Here is a 24,472-nt window from a genome sequence, read left to right as displayed (position 1 = left end):
CAATATTTTCTTAAAGCTTTTCTCTAGTTTTATGCTTTGGAGTGGTCTCAATGAAGCACATGATACTGGTCTAGCTCATATTGTGACTAAATTAATAATTCTCATTTAGTATGAGGGATGTATACAGCTAGGGGTTGTCTCCATCTACTGCCCAGAACAGACAGTCATATGATTTGTTTAGCTCACTTTTCAGTTCCTTTCTTGCCTCCTCCAGGATCAGACCAATTTTTCAGCTATTCCTCTTCAGCATTTTCTCTCAGAACTTAATTCTCCCCCTACTCACTTCTTTCTTGCCTCTGTTGACTTCTCTTCCTCCACTTTAAAATGGGATAAGTGAGGAAAGGTGATAGCAAAGCTGATAAAAAATAGCACGTGTTCATACAGCCAGAGGCTTCTAAAGGTTATTGAGCAGGCACTGTTGAATCCCCAGCTGAGAGGTACCTGTCGGAACCGTGGGGTGAAAATCCAGCTGGACAGGCTCCAGCAAGAGCATCTCCCTTCTCAGCCTTGCCACTGTGGAGACCCATCAATCACCCTCCAACTTGCATCTGCGACTCAAGCTATTTAGCAGGAGCACACATTTCCTCAGCAGTGTAAACACACAACAGATCAGGCTCGAGGCGTGGATACTGTACTGTACTATGCATTTATTATACATAAATAAGGACAAAGAAAAACATGGCCTTCTTATCATTCTTCTTGGAGAGAGAAAAACAAAAGCAATACAGAGCACATGTTCCGCTCATGGGACTCCAGCAATCTGTGCTGGAATGTAAACAGACATGTGAACATGTCATAATCCCACATATCTGCAGCAAGGGTGGAATGGAATTCCCAACAGTAGCAGGGTGAGTAATGTCCAGAACATGAGACAGACACGAACAGGATTTCAATTTCCCAATTGATAAAATCACCCAGGAGTGATGCAACAATCTACTAACAGTCATAGTGAATCTCTTTTCTTGTCATCTCGTCTCAAGGCCGAAGGTCCAGTAGTAGGTCACTGACTGCCGTATTGTATAAACATTGCAGAATGGACTGAAACCATGAGTCGTGTGTGTGTCAGGTTGTGATTATGTGGAATCTCAAATGGTCTCTTCTTTGGTTAACAGTTAATAAAGTTTGAGGGAATTTCCTTGCAACTTATGTCACACTCCCTGTCTCCCAGAAGCAGGAGCAAGCTGAGCAAGGTGAGAATATGGGAGAATATGGACAAAAGGCGTTAGGCCCCTAAGGCTTAGACTCAGCCGGGGGGGGGGGATGATGACTAAAGGCACATTCCTTGCTCAGCTTGCTCCTGCTTCTGGGAGCAAGGTGAGGAAATGAAAAGTTTCAGAATTTTATTCTGTGGAACATTTGGACACATCAAAGACAGATCTGACACTTTAACTTTGTACTTCACTATACTTTGTGCTCTGAAAGGTCTCTACAAAAGGAATCAATATCCTTCATTAGGACATACTTTGGACAAATATTCAAAGGACTTGGGAGACTGTTCGTTGGATTCTTTTCACTGAAAGAAACCACCATGTATTTATGGAGAGAAGACTGGTTTTTCCAGTCACTGCAAAAAAGGTTAAATGCAAACTTGAACATGCATTCAGAGTTCCCACTGTGGCTGTCTACAGTTGTTCTGCAAGTCGAATCACATGCAGGATTTGCATTGTTTGGACTGAGAAAAATAATTTTATCAGCAATTTCTTTCTGAGTTGCAAGCCACTGTACTGGTCCCATTTCAGCAATTCTCAGTTTTTGCCATGCATCTATAATGACATTACTATGACAGCACTCATGTAGAAATTCAGCAAAAGCAAGGACAGTATGCTGAAAACATACTTCTTGGGAGTATACAACAAGGATTGTAGCAGGTATATGTTGCATTAGTGGAGAAAGAGTCCAGTTTCTACCTGCACCTGTTAACAAAAGTAAAACCCACAAACTTAAATACAACCTTTTGGAGCAAGCAAAGTTCATTGTTAAGTGCCTTTAAAAATAGCATTTGTTTACTTGAATTTACAAAGCAGAAAGATTTGTTTTAAAATACACTTGTCTAATATATACAAAATACTAAACATATAGAAACTACACCAAATACATAACTATTAATATCAGGAGGGGAAAGGTTTGTTTGTTAATATCCGACCTGCTCCTGCTTTTTGTAGAGAAAATGGAAGCCAGTAGTTGATAACACGTTCCTGTCTGCCATCCCTCAAACTATATATATTCCATAAATTTGGGAATTCATTATTTTCCCAATCCTAATCAGAAATGTTTCATCCCTGAGCCTCCCAAATATTTGCTACAGTATTTGCCAACAAGTGCCAGACATGTATGTCAGTCCTATGCACACTGGCAGAGGAAGGGGGGGAGTGCACCGCCCCCAGCAGCGCGATCCTGGCAGGGTGCCATCGCGGCTGCCCCCCCTTCTGCACGCCACGCCCCTACGGGCAGTGTGCCACATCCATGGGACGCATGCCAGCCCTGGCCCTGCCTGCTCTCTGCCCCTCGGTGCCGGAGCATGAAGCGCTGCCAGTGTTCAAAAACTTGTTCAATGACTTTAAAGCTAACATGATCCAAAGTAGATATTAAAAAATGAATGCAATACTGTGGTGAATATCATGGAATTAATATTCCACCTTTCTATGCCGTTGGTTGTAAACTAGTTTTATTGGTGAAACAATTTAATTAGAAGTTGGAGAGCCATGCTGCCTGAAAGTTGAGTTAATGTAGATTCCAGCGTATAAGGCGACTTTCGAACCCTAGAAAATCTCAAAAGCCTTATACGCCGGGTATGGTTGTGGCAGGTGGTGACGGCTGCGTGGGAGGCAGCCAGGCAGCAGCTGTGGGCTGGAGAGAGTTAACACGTGCGGTGGGCAGCCAGGCAGCAGCTGCGGGTTCGAGAGAAGAACCGGCGGCGACTCTTCCCACGCACCCCGTTCCAAGCCCTTGCCCTCTCGCTCGCTCACCCTGCCACCATGGGGACCGCCGGATAGAAGGCAGCTATCCCGAAGCAGCAGCAACTGCAGCCTCCCCTTCCCGCAGCAAGGTGGAGCGTGGCTTCAGCTGGGGCTCCAAAGAGCTGGGCATCCCCGTAACTGCCAGAACTACCAGCCGGTAAGCGCAGCCACTCGCTTTGCTGGATGGCCGATCGGGCCCCGCCTCGCCTCAGGCTGCTGCTAGTTGGCTGCCGGTGGGGGTAGTCTTATACAGTGAGTATATCCCAAACTCTATATTTTAACAGGAAAAGTTGGGGGTCGTCTAATATGCCCGGTCGCCTAATACACCGGAATCTACAGTACTACTTCTCCCAAATGTTCTAATCTCCTATTTCCCTCTGTACTGGATACAAGGGAATGACAGCGAAGGGGAGGTCAACACATAAAACCTCAGTCAGCTTTCCCTTCTACCCTCCCCTTGAGGGAAGATACCAAGGAAGAAAAGGCTCTATTTGTCATCTCATTTACACTCAAGAGCTTTGTCTCTCCCTCAAACTGCTTACAGAAGTACATCAGCTTTGCAACCCGTTTAGTCACAGCAAAACAAAAACACATACACACAAAGTGCACAAGTGCATATTATTTTAGTGTAGGAAAATCAGCATGTGTGAGAGTGACTGAGTCTAAGGAAACAAAGTGTTTCTTTATTAAAACAACAACAAAAAAGCCTTATGGCTTTCTCTGAGGAAAGACAAAAACTTACCATACTTCCTCTTGTAATGCAGTAGAGCAGCAACCATGCATACTATCAGAAATAAGGAAGCAAGTAGGCAACAAATAATTATGTAATTGCCTACAAAATCTGTTGAGACTGGAAGAGAAAAAGAATTGTCAGTTGCATAAGAAACCTGTAGTGAATAACATTGTAAAGCAAAGGCCTAGTATATAAAAAAAGCTAAAATTGGCTTTTCTACATCCACAAAAGCTCTTTAAAAAAGTAACTCAGTTGGACATCACTAAGAAAACCTAGAAAGTAAACTGTGGAAGCAATGTTCTAAGGCTTAACAGAGGCAGGAACAGCTAATTTCCCCTAAGAGAGATACATTTGAGGGCAGGATCACTGGAGAAAGAAGAGATTTGGCCAAGGTTAAAAAAACAAGTCCCTCTTCCTTCCACTGCTTCATCTATTCCAACTTTTCCTTCATATTCCCCCTCTGCCTCTTTCGTCCTTCTGATAAAGGCCAACCACTACACCAGCTTACTGTTGCCTACACTGAAGTGAAATTCAGCAGGTTTCAGCTAACCATCTGTAGGTTCTTCAGTACACAGCTCCTGATGCTCTGCATGTCTTCGGCAATGGCCTTCGCATAGTGGAAAACGAGGAATTAGCTGGAAGATTTAAAATAAACCCACAAGGCAGCTAAATTATGTGCTCACAAAAATATTCTTTTTATTTTTCTTAACAACCTTGTATCCCTGATTGGCCCCTCCAATTTCTTATTGTAGTACATAAAATAAAATTCAAATCTGAAAATAAGGACTGTATCCAAAGGCTCTGACCCTCTCACTAAAGTAATCTTCCTCCAGCTGAGGAAGGGGACCTTTGGATACAACCCAGTATTTCCTAAAAATATTTGTTTCCTTTTTCAAACTTGACACAAAAAGGCTTAGCACAGTATAATCCTATACATGTTTACTCAGAAGTCAGTCACATATTCAGTGTGACTTACTTCAAGTGTAAAAGATGATACTGGTCACAGTAATCCTAACATCTGAACTGTGCTATTGGGGGGGGGGGAGGATTCTCTGTCACCACTAGCAGGGGATTGCATGACAAATGCCACAGGTAGTTTGAATCCTAAATCCCCTCTCCAAAAGCATATTATTGTTTCAAAATTTTAAAAAATGGGGTTGGGTCTCGTTTAAACAAACATGTATTTGCGTATAACGTACAGTTAGCCCTTTAATATGGAAAAAGGTCTGAAAACATGTTTTATTAGATTTAAGCAGTAGTATGAGAAAGCACATGCAGAACGATAATTAGAAACAGTGTCTAGAACTCACAATAGATTTGTTTTTTCCTTTTAAGCTGAAGTTAGATTTTACCTCTTTAAAGGTTCTGTTGCTTTGATCAGTCAACAATATTTTTTCAGAAATTCTAGTATCATTCCCCTAATCCAAAGAGAAAACAAGATAAAAATTATATGTCTAATTATTACGTACAGCTTCAAAAAACCAAATACATATTTGTACAGAGCCCTTTGGATTCTTCTTTTTGCTTTGTAAAATTCTTGACTATGTTTCTTAAAAGCAGTAAATTTGCACTAATGCTTGTTACTCTCTTCACCTACCTTGGTAACCACGATATGATCATACAGGTCACCTGATGGATCAGGCTCATGAAGGCGGATTACATATTTGGAACAAAAGGGACTTGCTGTAAAGTTCACTACCACTTCTGACTTCTTGTGGCATACTGTTATATTTGGGGCCCATAAGCTTCCTGTGAAATAGAGAAGTGTCTGTTAAATCTTATGCCAAAATAATTTCTATTGAAATTTCAGTAGTCCTTAAAGTAGGGTTATCCTACATGGTGGTGGCTTTCCTTCCTATGTTGTTGGACACCCAACTCCCATGAGGCCCAGCCATCGTGGCCAATGATCAGGGATGAGGAAAGCTGTAGCACAGCATCTGAAAGATGACATAATGGCCACTCAGCCGTAAAAAGCAGGCGCACAATTGCTGCTAAGGCACCATAGCTAATCAGCACTAAAGATACAAAAATCCTACAGGTTCAGTTAAAGAACTGATGTACTGTAGCACTGATGTTTCAAGCACTTTACTTCAGATTGCCAACCAGATTGCAGAGGTATTGGGGTGGAAAGGTGGGAAGCACCTGTTCTGAATAATGATCAAATAGCCCTGAGCCACTCCTCCCAACCACTACTGAATTCTGCTTTCTACATATTGTATCCCAGGGATAGCCTAACTACTGTAACTGATGCTCTGATAACTACTAGGTTAAATTGCTCTCTCCCCCCTTGCTTGAACAAGACGTCTTAGTTGGATACAACCCATTACAGTGGTACCTCAGGTTACATATGCTTCAGGTTACAGACTCTGCTAACCCAGAAATAGTACCTTGGGTTAAGAAATTTGCTTCAGGATGAGAACAGAAATCGTGCTCCGGTGGCGCGGTGGCAGCTAGAGGCCCCATTAGCTAAAGTGGTGCTTCAGGTTAAGAACAGTTTCAGGTTAAGAACGGGCCTCCAGAACGAATTAAGTACGTAACCAGGGGTACCACTGTATTTGAAACCCTCTTTTTATTTGGAATGAAAATACTTTTCAACATCACTAATGAATAGTTTGCACTTACCTTTCTCTATGCAAGTTTTACAGTATTTTAACACACTGTCTTTACAACCTGAATGTAAATAAAGAGTTTTTACAATTAGAAACTGAGCAAACTTTTTATATCAAGATACAGCATATTAAGTGAAGAATCTCATTTGCACAAAATCTTTTCAGAATGGAACCTAAATGCCAGATACTAAACTGTTCACCTGGAAAACAGATATTAAGGAATCCTATCATGGCAACTGGGACGCAGGTGGCACTGTGGTCTAAACCACAGAACCTAGGGCTTGCTGATCAGGTTGGCGGTTCGAATCCCTGCAACGGGGTGAGCTCCCATTGTTCAGTCCCAGCTCCTGCCCACCTAGCAGTTCGAAAGCACGTCAAAGTGCAAGCAGATAAATAGGTACCACTCCGGCGGGAAGGTAAACGGCGTTTCCGTGCGCTGCTCTGGTTCGCCAGAAGCGGCTTAGTCACGCTGGCCACATGACCCGGAAGCTGTCTGCGGACAAACACCAGCTCCCTCGGCCTATAGAGCAAGATGAGCATGCAACCCCAGAGTCGTCCATGACTGGACCTAATGGTCAGGGGTCCCTTTACCTTTATCTATCACAGCAACTGCAGTAGCTTTAACAAATACTGCAGAAGTATCTTACAATTGCTTTGTAGCTCGATGAGCTTGGTCAGTAAAATAATTCTCATATCACTCTGTTTAAGGTTGTGTGTAATTGTAGTAGTGATAAGGGGGAAGCACTGTAGCTAAGTAGCAGAACACCTACTTTGCAGAAGCACCAATTCAAGCTCCTGGCATCTCTAAGCAGGGCTGGGTAAGGCTCTTGTTTGATACTGCTGAGCTGCTGCCAGTTAACGTAGAGAGCACGGCACTAGATGGCCCAGTTGTCTGCTTGGTATAAGGCAATTTCCTATTTTCCTTTTCTTTTAAAATGTTTCAGTCTCCCAATCTTGAAATAAATGGTTTTCAATGGTTAGGCTCACTTTAGTTAACAAAATATTTTAAAATGTCAGAGAAAGGATCGTTTTACACATTACACAGCTGGGTTTGCCATCACATGGGTAATTAGCAGCATGCCTTGGCTGATCTCATAAATTGGATAATTCATGTATTTATTATGCATCCATGTTGGTTGCATTTACACATTGCATTGGAGCCAGAGAAAACTTAGCTGAATCCATTACTTTTTCGAAGGGGGGGGGTGTGCAATACACACACACACATATATCATATTCATGAATGAAAATATTATGATTTGGATAAACTGAAAACAGTTTATGGTTCTCCTTTTAATAGCTGTTCGTTTAATTTGAAGATAGACTGAAAAGCCCATCAAACTAAACTTACAGCAGGTATTTTCATGTGAAAATATTTAAGACCACATTTGTTCAATTACCTGGAGAAAATCGTTTTATGTGTTTTTTAGGAGGATCAAGACCTGGATTTGGTGGTGGTAGGTTGAAAACTTCAATGTGGTATTCATTATTTTCATCTACTGGAAATCCAATATAGTAGAACTGCCACTGAAATAAGACAAATTTGAAGATCATAATATATTCATATTTGAGCATATTTTTGGAAGAAAAAATGAAGATGCTAGAACAGGGGTCGGCAAGGTTTACCTCGCCTGGGCCGGTTCACTAAACTTACAGCAGGTATTTTCCAGGATCTGCGTCTGTGCAGACACGATTTTCAGCATCTGAGCATGTGCAGACGCAATTTCTGGCACTACAGAAGCGAGTTCCCACACCATGCTGTGCCGCTTTAGCGCAGCGTGCAGGGACTCTCCAAGTGGGCAGCTCGATTTGGGGGCGGCTCGTGGGTCGGTTAAATGACCCCCGTGGGCCACTTGTGGCCCATGGGCCTTAGGTTGCCTACACCTGTGCTAGAACATAAGCGAAACAAAAATGAATACAGCTTTCTTTCTCCATTTTCCACAAGTGACAATGTACCCAAATGAAGTAACGAACCAGACATTCTCCTGGTAGTGTATTTATACGAAGGCTTAGTGCAACTGGAGCTAAAATGAAGCATCAGAATGGACAATATGTTTGAGCATCTCAATAGGAGATGGTCGCTTGATTGTGTCACGGTATTTTGGGGAGCCCAAAGCTTAGTTTGGGGGCATACCCCCCGTTACTTATTCATTCATAAGTACATTAGCAATTATTGTAATGGTTCCAGCATGTTTGAAATGTCTTGTGCCAAAATGATGGGATGGATCAGATAAGACTGTAAGCCATTTAATCAGGATGCAACAATCAGCAGTCACAAACAGCAGAGTACTTAAGCGTATAAGGATGCACACTTTTGTTTTATAAAATGAGGACCATTTTCCTTATCTGCCTGAATGCCAAAGTTAAACAACTGCAAATTTCATTTCACCTGGATGGAAAAATACCAAAAATTACAGGGGCAGAAGACTGGTTGCTTAAATCAGAAAAAGATGCTTTGGCCATCTTGATATTGTAAAAAAAAAAAAAAAAAAGACGAGCGGCTACAATTCATACACATATACATACACTTTTCAGAATGAGATTTTGTGGCCTTAAATAATACCAGTTTCTTGTCTGGCTTACAATTGGCCCAACTCATTTCTGCAGACTGATAACAAACAGGAGCACCAGCTATATCAACCAGAAGCTTCCAAAGGGTTCCTAGGAATATATTTGGATATAAATAAATAAAAAATGTCAGATCCCAAGCTAGCCACTACAAAGTAACCTTGACATGTATGTTGTTGTTGTTCCATCAGACCAGTAAGTCAGTGGATCATCAACACTAAAAAACCAAAAGTAAAATTTTAAAAAATAAGCCACAGAAGCATCAGCCATATGTTTTGTTGGGGTGTGGGTCTGGCTGAATTTTTAAGTACCAAACAGATAAATGGATGATAACCAACTAAGTCAGGAGTCAGCAAACTTTTTCAGTATGGGGCCAGTCCACTGTGCCTCAGACCTTGTGGAGGGGCCAGACTATTTTTTTGGGGGGGGGAATGAACGCATTCCTATGCCCCACAAACAACCCAGAGATGCATTTTAAATAAAAGGACACATTCTACTCATGTAAAAACACGCTGATTCCTGAACCGTCCACAGGCCGGATTGAGAAGGCGACTGGGCCCCATCTGGCCCCTGGGCCTATGTTTGCCTACCAATGAACTAAGCCATACTCACAGAAGGCTTAAGTTCACTGATTTAAATAAGACTACCAGGAGTATGGCTAACACTGTATGTCAACCATCATGCCTGTATGTGCTCTTAGAGGATAGCTATCTGAACCATATGGACAGATTTGCTAAAATGTGTTAAGATTCTGTGTTTCAGTGCAGGTAGTTGTGCTGCAATAGCCTTCAAGCTTCTTTCATTCCTGCAATCTTGTAAAAGTTTGCAGTGTTTGACTCTCTGCCTGTTCCATAACCATATCGGTTTGTGGGCTCTTATCTAGCTTTCTGACTGTAAATCCTTAGATAAATTAAATTGAATTCACATTCTTCCCCATTGCCCCACAGCAGCACAATACAAAATCATTTTCTTACTTTTTCACCACTGAGCATGGTTTGGTTTTGAAACCTTTCTGTGTAATCACATCTAATACAGCTTCGACTTCCTTCCTTCTGCAAACATATCTTGGAGGCATTCAGGAATATAATGCTGCCTGGAAAGAGAACAAACAAAAAACTCGTGTTATCTTATTTGTGTTCGAAGTGTTATAGAAATACTAGCTGTTTACTAGGCATTGCTCCGAAATTCTAAGACCCCCCCCCCCAAAAAAACTGAGGTTTTGAAATCAGCAATTAAAATCACTGCAGTGGGAATGCCGACCTATTAAACAATTTTGGAATGAAATATATGAAGAAATCAAAAAGATGTTTAAAATATCTTTCAGTAAAAAACCGGAGGCATTCCTTTTAGGTATAATCACAAATGATATTCCTGACAATCAAAGGAAAGTATTCCTTTATGCAACGACAGCTGCCAGGATGCTTATAGCAAAAAATTGGAAAGGGAGAAAAATTCCATCAATGAAAGAATGGCAAATTAAATTTTGTGAATGTATAAATCTGGCAAGCATTCATAAGGGGACAATCGGACCAGAAATTATTAAAAGAATGGGGATGTGCTAAAGAGTATATGAAAAAACATTGTTCTGGAGTAAGCATATCGGTATGTAATGAATGATGCTTTGCAGGGTTAAAGAAAAAGAAATTTGGTGTAAAAAGTATAAAGATAGAAGTAATCTACATTAGACACAATAATTTAGAAAGAGTAAAATTTTTGAGGTCTTAGAAGAAAGGAAGGAAGTCAATATGTGTAAATGTATGTAATGACTAGATTAGAATGAAGATATGGTTTTATTTGTGCTTTTTGGTTTCTTTCTTTCTTTCTTTCTTTCTTTCTTTCTTTCTTTCTTTTGTGTTCTGTTTTTCTTTCTTGTTTGTATAGTTTTATTTTGGAATCAATGTTTGTAATTTTTGTTGTAATTTTGAATTGAAAATAAAATTTATAAAAAATAAATAAAATCAAATCACTGCAGCTTTGAAAGATTCAGTCTGCTGTCTTGATTCAAAGTGGCACCCAGTTGTCTCCAAACAGACAAAAACCTCCTTCTTAATCTCAGGAACCATTATGCAAATTCTGGTTACAGCAAACAAACAAGTATATATTAATGTCCTAAATCAGGGGTGGGGCACTGGCTCTTTAGATATTGTTTGCCTCCCAACTATCATCAGTTTCAGCCCAGCATGGGCAATAGTCAAGGATGATGGGAGTTATGGTTCAGCCAACATCCCAACCCCTGCTCCAAGTAAATATGCAGTTAGTGCCTCTCCAAATCCACACAAAGCTGCTTCACAGAGTGACATATCTGTTGGGAAACTGCCAGGGAGATAGTGTCCATCATGAGCCCCCAAGCCGGAGTTCTGGACGTCCATCGGCCTCCCGTAGTCACGCAGATCCAACAGTTAGGGGCACAAAGCCTTTGGAAATTCTTAGCCACATTCCTAGGCTGGTGCACCCTCTTTATCAGCAGAAACACAGTCAAAAGCTTGCATCACAGAAGAGCATAATTTACAGACTTTATTTAGCGTTTAACAGAACAAAAGAAAACGTGACCGTTCTGTGTCAGCATCTCTGGCCAACTGCAAAAACGAAAGGAATCAGCAAACATAAACATCCTGTGAATAGGACATGCGCAGACTCTGTAACTTACAAAAGCCTGCTCCATTTTAAGGTGGAACGGAAATATCCTAACATCCTCCCCCTTTCCGTGTAACCTGTTGTACCTGTGGTTCACTCAATTGCAACTTTTGTGTGTAAACCTTAAGTTGTTCTCTGTTAACAACCTTAGACAACAGATCAGCAGGAATTTCATTTCCTGCCATGTAGGACACCTGAATCAGTCCTTTCTGGATACACTCTCTTGCACGATGTAACTTAATCTGCAAGTACTTGGTTCTCTGCTTGCAACTCTCGGAGTTCAGCAAAGCCAAACAAGATCTATTGTCTTGATACACTTGTACAGGACATTTCACAGACACCCTGATGTCCTTAAACAGTTGCCTCAACCATTCACAATCCATGAGTGAAAATGACAGAGCATTGAGTTCTGCTTCACAGGAACTTAGGCTCACTGTTGTCTGTTTCTTGCACAACCAGTCAAACAGGCAGTGGTTGTACATGTAGCATACTCCAGAAGTGCTTGTACCATCCGTGGTGTCACTTCCAAAACTTGCATCAGCAAAGATTTCAAGACCTCCAGTCTTCTGACTGGTGAACCTCAGCCTGTAGTGCATAGTCCCTTTCAAATAGCGGGCTATGCGCTTCAGAGTTTTCCAATCCTGAACCGTAGGATTGTTGGCATGTCTGCTAAGCAGATTACAGCTTACAGCTATGTCAGGTCTTGAACATCTGGCAATGAAATTCAGCTTGCCTAGAATGCATCTGTATAGCGTTGTGTCAGAAAACGCTTCAGCAGTACTGTCTACCTGGTAACCTGTCACCATCGGTGTGTCTGCTGGGTTTGCATCAACCAAATTCAACCTGGTTAATACATCAGCAATTTTCTGTGTTTGGTGTACCAGAAAATTACCTGCTTGGTCCCTCTCCACCTGCAGAGAAAGATAGTTGGATACCTCACCAAGATCCTTCATGTCAAAGTGCTCCTTCAGCTGAGCTAGGGTGCTTTGGTAGAAAGCCTGATTCTTCCAAAACATCAGAAGATCATCAACAAAACATAAACAATACAGTTTGTTTTGCCCCTCCTCCTTGACAAACACACATGGATCAGCTTTGCCCTGGTGAAAACCTAGAGAAAGCAATGTCTCAGTGAGTTTTGTGTTCCAACACCTGGCACTCTGCTTGAGACCATATAAGGATTTCCGCAGTTTACAGACCATACCCTTCTGTATCTCCATCCCATCAGGTGGAAGCATGAACAGCTGTTCATTCAAAATCCCATACAAAAAAGCTGTATTAATGTCGTGGTGGGAAACATGCAGTTTCTCCTCCGCAGCGACCTTGAGCATCAGCCGAATGCTCTCATATTTGACTGTGGGTGAGTAGGTCTCGTGGTAATCCTGTCCTGGTACCTGTGAAAAACCTCTGGCAACCAATCTGGCTTTGTGTCTGACTACCTTGCCATTCTGGTCTGTCTTGGCCTTGAAGACCCATTTGCTGCCAACCAGTCTCATTCCTGGGACTACCGGTACCAGTTCCCAAGTTTGGTTCCTGTTCAAGGAATCAACTTCAGCCTTCATGGCATTAAGCCAAGGCTCAGCATCTTTAGAGGTTAACTCCTGAACCTCTTTGAAGCTTGAAGGTTCCCATACCTTCTCTGAGCTACTAAGAACAGCAGTTGCTGTCTTAGCAAACTCATCAGCATACCTCTTTGGAGGTCTGCCCTTGGTCGCCCTTTCAGATCTGCGTACTAGACGCAAGTCTTCTGGACTCATCTCCTCTTTCTTAGGAGAAAAATGACCAATGGTGAACAGTGGTTCTTCCAGTTCATTGTCAGACGCATCAGATGGTCTGACTGAGGCCTTTGCGCTTTGGTAGTCTGCTGTGTCATCACTTTCACTGACATCAGCAGCAGCGCCGCCCACTGAACTGGAATCCGAACTCTGATCATCATCATCATCATCATCCTCATCATCATCAGCAGCTTCCTCAGCTTTAGCTGCTTGCTTGACATCACCTTCATCCTCCTCTGGGTAACTCTGGAAAATTCCCACATTTTCCCCCCACTTAGGATTGTACTCAACACTCCTTGTGAACTTTATGGATTTAGAGTCAGTCATCCATACCCTGTATGCACCTTTTTCGTACCCCATGAACAAACCATGTGCCCCACGCTTCCCAAGCTTGTTGGTTTGTTGTGTGCGTACCCACATGTCTGAACCAAAAATTCTCATGTGTTTGGTGTTGGGTTTCTTGCCAAACATCTTCTCATAGGGGGTACAACCAATGGGTGATGACAATCTGCGATTATAACTGTAAACCAGATTCCCCAGAGCCTCCCCCCAAAACTTATCAGGGAGATTGGCATCATGCAACAAGGTTTTGATTCCTTGCAGCAATGTTTGATTTGCTCTCTCCGCAAGCCCATTCATCCATGGCGATCTGGGCGTTGACATGTCATGCTGGATTCCCTTCTCAGTCAGGAAAGCTTCAAACTGCTGAGAAGTAAACTCCCCGCCCCGATCAGTAAATAAACAAGAAATATGTTTACTGTGCACATTTTCCAACCAAGCACAGAATTCCTTAAACTTTGGAAACGCTTGCGATTTCTGTTCGAGCAAATACACATGAATGTACCTGGAAAAAGAATCAATCAGAATCATGAAGTACCTTGCTCCTCCTATAGAGGGCGCTAGTGGCCCAACCAGGTCTGCATGCACTAGCTGGTAGGGTTTGGAAGCCTGCCTGCTAGACTCCTTGCCTTTTGGAGCAACCTTCACCTTGTTCTCTGCACAAGATACACATTTCATGTGAAATTTACAGGGTTTGATGTTCAAACCCTCAACCACCTCTGGCATCTTGGCCAGTGCCTTCCAAGAGAGGTGACAAAACCTTCGATGCGCATCATGAATGCAACCTGCATGAAGAACTTTGTTAGTTTGTGCAACACAACAAGAATCAGCATTAGATACAACAGCAGTGTCCTCATAAGTTATATGGAACAAACCATCCATAAACTTTGCATGCAAATAGTCCTCTTTGCCTTTACTGATGACACAGACGCTCCTCTTGAAGGAAATCTGAAAACCACGTCCAGTAAGCTGTGGGACGCTCAACAAGTTGCTTGCAGCGCCTGGAACATATAGTACACCGCTGATGGTTGTGTGCAAACTTGCAAGTTTCACAGTCCCTTCTCCAGCAATTTGCAACGTCCTTCCATCAGCCAGGTGGATCTCACCTTCCTGTGGCTTGAAGGAGATAAAGAGATGCCTGTCCTTGGAAACGTGGCGGCTGGCACCTGAGTCCACAATAAACCTGCCTTTGGCTGTTGGAGCAGTCCTTACAGCAAGCAAACCCTTGTTTTGCACTGGTGTGGGCTTTTGCAGCTTGCCCCCCTGCTGCTCCTGGCCAGCAGACTTGCCTTTAGCCTTTGGTGAAGCTGTGCCAGCAAGCAAAACCTTGCTTTCCACTGGCGTGGGCTTTTGCAGCTTGCCCCCCTGCTTCTGGTCAGCAGACGTGCCTTTAGCCTTTGGTGAAGCTGTGCCAGTAAACAACGCTTTGTTTTCCCCTTGTGCGGGCTCTTCACCCTCCCTCTGCTCCTGGCCATCTGCAGGTGTCTGCCTGTGGCTCTGTTTACCTTTGCCTTTCCGGCCTCTGCAAAGGCGATGACCTTGGTTCTCACGAGAAACAAAGCTCTCAGCTGCCGACTCCTTGGCTCCCCCTGGAGGCTGGAATGCTGCCTGGGATGACGTGACGGTCAGCTCCCCCTGCAGCTTGCAACCGGTGCCCTCAGCATCCCTGCACTCATACGCATTCTGGGAAACAGCTAGGACCTCCGATGCAGTCAAACTCTGGGCTGGGATTATTGGTTTGTGAGCTTTCAACAAAGCAGACCACATTCCACGTGCAGTGGTGTTGCCAGCCAGCGTCTTAATTTCCTCAAGAGATACGGATAGGACTATTATGTCAATCGCTCTCGAATCAGCTGATTTCCATCTCTCTGTCAGAGGAACTGGGGGGGCTTCATAAACAACTTGCCACACCCCAAACTGACGCAGCAAAGATTCACACCATTTTGCCCAGGTGTCATAATTCTGCCCATCCAACTTAGGACACGGAGCAGTTTCTGAGGTCTGTAAGAGATCCATCTCAGCCTTTTACTTGAGCTGCGAGTCTATTTTAACTTGAAAGACTCCTTATCTTGGCAGCCATTAATCACGAAGCCTTTTTGGCTCAGCTCCCAGGCCAATTAAGCCTTGCCGGAGATCAAAGAGGTAAAACAGAAAAGCCAAATGCCTCCCTCATTTCTTTCGCTTTTCCCACCTTCATACCTCTCAAACGCAGTCTGTTGCAGCTTTACTCTCCTGTAGGTGCCGTGAATCTGGGCCCATAACCTTGTTGTTGGGAAACTGCCAGGGAGATAGTGTCCATCATGAGCCCCCAAGCCGGAGTTCTGGACGTCCATCGGCCTCCCGTAGTCACGCAGATCCAACAGTTAGGGGCACAAAGCCTTTGGAAATTCTTAGCCACATTCCTAGGCTGGTGCACCCTCTTTATCAGCAGAAACACAGTCAAAAGCTTGCATCACAGAAGAGCATAATTTACAGACTTTATTTAGCGTTTAACAGAACAAAAGAAAACGTGACCGTTCTGTGTCAGCATCTCTGGCCAACTGCAAAAACGAAAGGAATCAGCAAACATAAACATCCTGTGAATAGGACATGCGCAGACTCTGTAACTTACAAAAGCCTGCTCCATTTTAAGGTGGAACGGAAATATCCTAACAATATCTGCCCAGCATTATGTTTTGTTCCAGTTTCTACCACGTGTATCTGTATGCTTTAAGTGGTGGTAAACATGTGTATGCCAGTTGTGTGTTCACAAAGGACATAAAAGTATTTTTGTATATGCTTATCAGCTAGATGCCAGGGAACTGAGGAGGAAGAGAGCAGTGAAATAAAGAACTGGGGTGTGAGTTTAAGATTTCAACACCCACCCACACCAAAGCATTAATCTAAGATAAATAATCAAATCAGTATTATGCAAAACAAGGCTAGGGGAAAGTGACCTTGTTGTGGTCAATCCTTCTCTTTTTTGTACTGTATGTGTGATTATTTCTCACATATCTGATCAGTTTTACTGGGTTTTCCCACACAGGTTAACAGTTAAATAATTAAGTGAACTGAGATATACACAACAGGCATACATGTACAGTCAAACCTCGGAACCTGAATGTCTCCATTTTGGAACGTTTTGGCTCCCAAACACCAAAAACCCAGAACTAAATGCTCTAGTTTTTGAACTTTTTTCAGAAGCCAAACGTCTGGCGCAGCTTCCACTTAAGTGCAGAAAGCTCCTGCAAGCAATTGGAAGCCGTGCCTTGATTGTCGAACATTTCAGAAGCCAAACAGGCTTCCAGAATGGATTACGTTCAACAACCGAGGTTTGACCGTACTCCCCATTTTAGGGGAAAGGCTGTGGCTCAGTGGTACAGCACCTGTCTTGCATCACAAGGTCCTAGGCTCAATCCCTATTATCTCCAGGTAGGGAAAGTCCCACCTGAAAACGAAGAGAGCCACTGCCTGTGTGAACAGTACTGGGCTAGGTGGACCCAATGGTCTGACTCAGTAATAGGCAGCTTCTTATGTTCCTAAGTGATAGGTGTTGGTGAAATTGCTGTGTGATTAGGAATGCAAAGAAAGCACCAACCGCAGAGACTCTTAAAACACACTACATATTTTCTTTTGTTGCATTGCATTTATGTAAGTGGAAACAACCTTACTCTGAATATTCCTCCTCCCCACCAAACTGAAATGGAGCCCCTGGTTCTATTGCTAGCAGAAGTCAGAGCTGAAAGCGCCAAATCAAAGCAGAATGGACTGGTACTCATGATGCATGTAAACATATGTTACACTTCAAACTTGAGTGCAAGATTTGGTGTGGACTACACTATCCATTCTGAAGGAAATCAGCCCTGAGTGCTCACTGGAAGGACAGATCCTGAAGCTGAGGCTCCAATACTTTGGCTACATCATGAGAAGAGAAGATTCCATGGAAAAGATCCTGGTGTTGGGAAAGATTGAGGGCACAAGGAGAAGGGGACGACAGAGGATGAGATGGTTGGACAGTGTTCTCGAAGCTACCAGCATGAGTTTGACCAAACTGCAGGAGGCAGTGGAAGACAGGAGTGCCTGGCGTGCTCTGGTCCATGGGGTCATGAAAAGTCGGACACGACTAAACAACAACAAGACTAAAAATTTTATAAATGAATAAGAGTTTATAAAGTATGTTTATAAAGTATTCTTAATCAGTCTGTTGCACTAACTACGAGACCTACCGTCTACACCAAGGCTCCAAGTTATATTAAAGTTGCATTTTCCCCGCCTCTCAATGATCTTTGCATCGAGGCCAGAAATATCTGATGGTACAAATTCGTGCTCCTTCAGCAGCTCAATAGAAGGCCCTTGGAAAGACAAAGAATCAGAGATCAGTGCAACCTAAAGGATTACCTATTTTAAAATAAACACTGCTATATCCCGACAGTCGTCCAGAATCTTTAATAGTATCACTTAGCATGCAGGATTCATAGTAATGGCCAGGACCCAGAAAAAGACATAACATATCTGAAAAGTATATGTGATGAACAGACAACGCTTGTAGGCTTTCAAGATGTTCTGTGAAAATATAAGGAATATTGTAAAAAAGGGAATAAGATTGGGGTTATATTTTAAAGGCAATATTAAAATTAGAAAATGTGTGAATAAGTAAACAAAATGGAAGTTTGGCAGAGAAACTGGGGGAAGTAAAAAAAAAAGATTATGTGATAAATTCTGATATTGGTTATATAAATTTGTATTTGAAAATGAATAAAAATATTATAAAAAGAAAAAAACATAACATAAAAACATGGAATATCATGAAATTATTTTCCAGCTAATGGCCATTGGGGGTAAAATTCAGGTGTGTAAGCAAAAAAAAAGCAACTTGTCCCAGTGGCACGGAAGAGCACATATTCTGCTGGCTACTACCTTTTCTTATGGATTTACCCCCACGCACAAACCTAGGAATAAGTGGCAGGAATAATTTTAAAGGAAAGCAGTGAATGAAACAATATGAATATATAAAGTGCCAAATCATTGCACTGTTCAGCTGTTTTCACTGCTTTCCTGTGCTGGCTAAGACACTGTAGGTGCTTACGAGAATTTGGTGGGCTCACTGGCTTCCAGAGCAGGCTTTCTGGTTAAATTCTGGAATTTTAAACCATGACATAATGATCTGGACTGAATAATACGAAAGTGAGGGTAGCAAGAACTCCATCATTACTACTCCACAACCATCTATGTGTAGCGCCTTCCAATTGTGGGAACATATATGTAATTTGGCAGTGTTTAAACGATCCCCTGTTTGAGTTTATGCAGCGGCAAGCAGGTTGCTAACTCGTTTGAGTCCTATCAATAATTATACCTTCCTGGTTGATAATCCCTTTCTGTCCCTCTTAAAGACAACACACATGAATCTGACTCATACTAACACAAACAACTATCAGATTAATTCAGGTTTACAGAGGTGTTCCTGAAGGCAGGCTTAGGTTACATAACAGATAAGCTATATACAGTGGTACCTCAGGTTAAGAACTTAATTCGTTCTGAAAGTCCGTTCTTAACTTGAAACTGTTCTCAACTGTTCTTAAAGCTACCACTTTAGCTAATGGGGCCTCCCGCTGCTGCCACGCTGTCGTCGTGCAATTTCTGTTCTCACCCTGAAGCAAAGTTCTTAACCCAAGGTACTATTTCTGGGTTAGCGGAGTCTGTAACCTGAAGCGTCTGTAACCTGAGGTACCACTGTACTAGATAACAGTGAGTCATGAGAAGACTGCATGCGAGCAGTTACCAGTTAACACTCCTAGCAGCAACCGACCAACCAACTGACAAAACTGCCTGCCACATAGAGGCAGTTAGTCCTCTCAGAATGTTGGACTTGACTGACAGCTTTATATCCCACACCAATTCAATGGACAACATTGTTAAATGCTATGATTGTCTCTTTCAATGGATGCTGGGTGGCCATCTGTCTGGCTTTCTTTAGCTTTGATTCCTGCACTGCAGGGGCTTGGACTAAATGACCCTTGGGATACTTTCCAACTCTACAATGACATTATTTACTACAAATGATATCAATCAGTGTTAGTGGCCCTTCACCCTTTCCATAAGTGCCCTCTGGCTGTATGACAACACAGTAAAAAAAGAAAGAAAGAAATGCTTCACAATATGACCATTAATTAAATTTAACTTTAATTAGCAAGATTTTAATTGAAGTTAAGCTTTTTATATATATTTTTAATTTTGCCCAGCTCTGCTTTGATACAGGACTTTACTTTTTAATTGCTTCTCATGTGTCAAGAAGTTATTCTAAACCTCCCATTGATATATTTATTAAAGCATTCACATTAGCAAACAGAAGGCAAATTCTTTCAGAGCATAAAATTCTATGCAGTGGTGGAAAAAAACACTAATGCGTAATTATTCCGTTTGGGAACAACCAGGGATGAAATGCCACTTCATTCATTCCAAGAAACAGCACAAACCAAGATCAGGTTGAATGGAAATACTGCATACCGGTAATTGCATCTGATAAGTTGTTCTCCGAGAGTTGTGTGTGCCAGACAACTGAGGTGGTTGGGTAGGAAATGGCTTGTGCCTAACACATAAAATGTAACTCTGCCAAAAGGCCCCTGTTAGTTTCTCCTCTAGGTTTTTAGAAAACTCTCAGCTTCTTTAAGTCAGTATAAATGCTGAAAATCTTCCATAGGGATGCAGCTTTGCTGAAGAAGTTACACTGAGTCTGGTTAACAGCAACACATTTTCCAGTCACCATTCTAACATGCATTGCCACCAGAAGCAGGGCCTGAATCCTTGTCGACTGTTGACTAGGGTAGGGACTGAACTTCCTCTATCTGAATGGTTTTCCCAGGATTTGAATGATCTCCTTACATAAAAAACCAAGAGCCCGTAAACTGTACACATGATCCAATTCTGATACATTTATTTCAAATGTTAAGTTTATGTGCTTGGATTTTAATTACAGACCCTAACAGTGCTCCCCTCCACCCCATCCATTATCCTCCCCCCTCCCCGTCCCTGACGGATAATCAGATAGATTAGGGTCCAGCACTCCATCTATTACACCACAGTGACTCATGAATCACCTGCCCTTTATTCACAATTAAAACTAAAGATAATTTTTGAGACACTAAAGGAAAAACTCAGCCATAATCTAATACACAGAAGTTACCACTCACTGCTGAAAAGATATATTTTGTTTTTCAATATTTGTTGCGGAAATAAAAAAGTCTTTAAAAAGAACCTGAAGTACATTCTTAACTTGCAATTTTGATATCAATTGATCAAAATTGGCCATAACCAATTGATCTATAGGTTAAATCTTGCAGCAATATCCAACATACAATAGGACTGCACTGATAAATTAAAATCTTAAAATACATGTTTTATTTATACATACCATTTTCTTCGTAACACTCAATGGACTGTAATAAAAAGAAAATGAGAAGATTTATTATTATATTATTATTATTATTATTATTATTATTATTATTATTATTATTATTATTATTTATTTTTATTATTATTATTATTCCCTGCCACGGTTTACAGATAAAAATAAGAGCAGTTAAAAACATAGGAGGAAACAATTAAAAAACACTGATATAATAAAACAGCACGGCACCACCCATTCCATTAAAAACAGTTCCTATAAATCTGTCAGAACAAGAAATCTTCAGCAGCCAGAAAAATAACAAGGAGGAAGCCAGTCTAACATCTACAGGGAGGGAGTTCCAAAGTCTGGAAGCAGTCTCTGAGAAGTAAAGCAAAAAAACCCCCAAAATGCTACTTTGTCCTAATAAAATAAAATACCAGTTGTATAGGTGCATGAATTTCACATGGAAATGTGGATTTTATGAAGCTAACAATCACCCCTCCTACAAAGCCCTCACTACTGGGATTAAAAAAAAATGTGTTTAGCAAACAATGATCACAACCAAAGTGTGTTGGCATCCGTCTGTCCTGGGAGACAATGGAATAGTGCACTTCAGGGGTAAAGTAGGAATTAATAAATCCAATGATTTTGAAAATAAGTACTGACACAGGCTCAGCATTCATTCTTCACCTCAAGATCTCCCAATACTAAACTACTTTTGGGGCCCAGTATCACTAGCCACAACGATTCTGGGGAGAAATCTGCCACTTTTGGGATTTCTAGCTAGCTGGACTCAATGCTTTTTTTGACATACAGAGTGGCACTCACCTCCACATCAGAAAGTCCTACATTGTCCTTCCTACAGAGTTTAAATGCAGGGATTGCTGAGCTTGTATTACCATTTTTAAAAGAAATCCGATACTCTAACCTAACCAATTAAACTTTTAGTTGACTATCCATCTACTTAAAACATTTCAGCCGTATATTTCACACCTAATTATTATTTTTAAGAGAAATGGTTTAATTTATTCCTTGCATTTACAGTCTGTCCATCATCAAATAGTGGATGGATTACAAAGATAAAACATTTAAAGTTAAAGGTACAATTAAAACCTTTAAATAAAAGCTACAAAAAACAATCGGCATCGGCATGAGGCAGCACCACAAAACTGCAGGGCACAAAAATGCACAGCGATATGAGTTTGTTTACACACATCCCCGTGTGTTTGTTTACACACATTCAAGATGTGGGAGTGCAGAAGATGAGGTCCCAGGTTTAGTTCCCGCCAGGTCGGTCCGGTAAAAACTCTGGACTGAAAGAAACCCCAAGCGCAAGCAATGCTAGAAACCCTTCTCGCTGCAAGCAATGCTAGTTGGACCGGTATTCTGACTCTCGTCTGAAAGCATCCTCGCATGATGCTTCGCATGATGGTCCTACTGGCATCCCAGTGTTTCTAAAAAGCGACCACTGTGAGCGCCGCACCCCACAGTCACCTTTGACTGGACTCAGCCGTCCAGGGGTCCTTCACCTTTTTAGCTTTACTACCGCATTAGTGTTACCCCTAACATTTAGGTACCGAGGGATTCGCACGATCTCCGCTCTCTGGGAAAAGGAGACTCGGTAGCACACGACCCTGCTGCGCGGCGCGAACATTTCGCTCCCATCCCTGCTACAGTTTCGAAAAAGAGGTTGCAACCTTGGCTGGACAAGAGCTATTACAGGCAGAAGCCCGACAGGGGCTGCGCTGCAGGCTTCCCCGAGATGCCTCACGCGGGGAGGGCGGCAGCTACAGCGCGCATGTACTCCGCACATGGCGGAGAAAGAAGAAAGGGGCTTTAAAGCCCCGCTTACCGGCCGAGCTTCTCCCTCAGAGATGCCTAAGTTCAGCCCCGCGCTCAGCAACAGCCACACAGCCGCGTTCATGCTCTTTCGCGTCTACGCCTCCGCCTCCTTGTTCGCTTGCTGGCTTCCCTTCCTGGCCGCCTTCCCGCCATTTATAACTTGCCTCCCCTCGCCCCCGCCCCTCACCGGCCTCCGGTCAGCCAGCAACTAGTTGCTTCAAGGCAGGCAGTAGCCAGCACTTCAGCGCCTCTGGTACCAGCCCTCTCTCCCACCTTCCTGCAGGGCTAGAGACTTCATGAAAACCAAGCGACCGACATTATTTCCACGTGCAAGCTTGTTTGTTGCCGTTGCTCGGTCTTTCAGAGGCGAGCAGCAAAGAGCCAGTTTTTCTTTCTCTCTTTTTAAGTGTCTGATCTGCCGTCATTGGTCAGCAACTCCAAAGTGCCCAGGGGGGTCCCTTCGCTCCAATAATATTTGAGGGGGCCACCCCCCCCAGTTGATGGCCATTGCCAGGGCCGGATTTAGGTTTGATGAGGCCCTAAGCTACTGAAGGTAATGGGGCTCTTTATATGTCCTGCTGTCCTTTGTGAACAACAAATTGTCGCTGTTTTTATATGCTATATGGTAATTTATGGACCTAATAGGTATCTAAAGCCATTTGCACATAATAAAATATGTGTTTGATCAAAGTAATTGTTGCAACCAGTCCATGCAGAATGTGGGCACCCTATATATAGAAATGAGCAAACCAGTGATATTTTAGGGAACAGGCTAGCAGGCTTACTTACATAATAGGAGCCTACACAACACAAAACACTGTTGCTGTATGTAGGTTTTATTTTATTTGTTTTTTATCTTATATTTTGGAAAGGTACATCCAGGTAAATTTGGGGGGGGCACCAAGAGAGTGGGGCCCTAAGTTATAGCTTGGTTAGCTTATACGTAAATCCGGCATTGGCCATTGCCATTCAAATGGTGTACATGCCTCTTGTGATCAATTATGCGGCGCAGGGCTTACCTGTCCGTCCGTCCCCAATAATATATTCAAGTTGTCGCCCCAGTCAGCAGCCTGCAATAAAGTTCCTTTTGAAAAATGCTGCTCTGTTATGTTTCATGAGGGGAGTATTAAAGCTTATAAATTGCTGTTGAATTATGTTCCGCAAGAGGAATGTTTTTGAAGGCTATCATTAAACTGTTAGGGCAAGGGCATGGCAACGGATAACCGGCAGGTCTTTGACAGAAGCATACCTTGGCTCCCTTGCACCCTCTGTATCAGAGACCCCCTCATCTCTTGTTCCCTTGGTAAGGAGATGTATCTGTGCTCCCCCCTTCTTTGGCAAAGAGCTGTACCAGCACCTCAAAACCCAGGAGAGACCATGGATCAGGACAGGGGTGCCAGCTTGCATAAAATAGGGGCAGATAAGCACTGCCCCACATAACTGAGCACATGACACAGCGCACACAACATTTCAGTGGCAATGCTCATCAACTTTGGGAGGCCCTGGCCCCTCAATTGTTTTAGTGGGGGTGCTGACGTTACCTTGGCCCCTAGGAGTTGGCTCCTATGGATCATAAACTCAAAACAGCACTGGTGGTGACTGGGGAGGGCCCCCTGCAGGGCTGCTGCAGTGGGCTGCGCCAGTGACCAGATTCC

The 24,472-nt window shown here is 42.6% G+C and overlaps 1 protein-coding gene across 3 annotated transcripts; it reads right to left on the bottom strand.

Annotated features, from left to right (window-relative positions):
• Positions 1-84: 84 nt before the first annotated feature.
• On the bottom strand, positions 85-22,983 carry IL17RB (interleukin 17 receptor B). Of its 3 annotated transcripts, none has more exons than XM_083489358.1 (11): positions 22,828-22,983; positions 21,000-21,024; positions 17,818-17,943; positions 9,842-9,960; positions 7,700-7,826; positions 6,313-6,360; positions 5,288-5,439; positions 5,043-5,108; positions 4,241-4,325; positions 3,700-3,807; positions 85-1,913 (listed from the first exon to the last, which is right to left on the bottom strand). In XM_083489358.1, the coding sequence occupies exons 1-11, from the start codon at positions 22,897-22,899 to the stop codon at positions 1,402-1,404; spliced, it is 1,440 nt and encodes a 479-aa protein (XP_083345484.1). In that variant the 5' UTR covers positions 22,900-22,983; the 3' UTR covers positions 85-1,401. The 3 variants fall into 3 exon arrangements, with proteins under 3 accessions (XP_083345484.1, XP_083345483.1, XP_083345482.1); XM_083489357.1 differs by lacking the exon at positions 22,828-22,983 and adding an exon at positions 22,696-22,819; XM_083489356.1 differs by lacking the exon at positions 22,828-22,983 and adding an exon at positions 22,519-22,681.
• Positions 22,984-24,472: the final 1,489 nt, after the last annotated feature.

This window comes from Podarcis liolepis (genome assembly GCF_965112155.1).
Source record: "Podarcis liolepis genome assembly, chromosome: 2".
NCBI classification, from domain to species: Eukaryota; Metazoa; Chordata; class Lepidosauria; order Squamata; family Lacertidae; genus Podarcis; species Podarcis liolepis.
The sequence above is the reverse complement of the archived record's forward strand: the minus strand, read 5'-3'. Positions and strand labels throughout refer to the sequence as shown.

Coding starts and splice junctions, on each gene's coding strand:
- IL17RB (XM_083489356.1), bottom strand. CDS start 22,629: ATGTTCGCGCCGCGCAGCAGGGTCGTGTGCTACCGAGTCTCCTTTTCC. Junction 21,025..22,518: donor GGGGTAACACTAATGCGGTA/GTAAAGCTAAAA, acceptor TTTTTATTACAG/TCCATTGAGTGTTACGAAGA. Junction 7,827..9,841: donor CCATGCTCAGTGGTGAAAAA/GTAAGAAAATGA, acceptor GTCTTATTTCAG/TGGCAGTTCTACTATATTGG.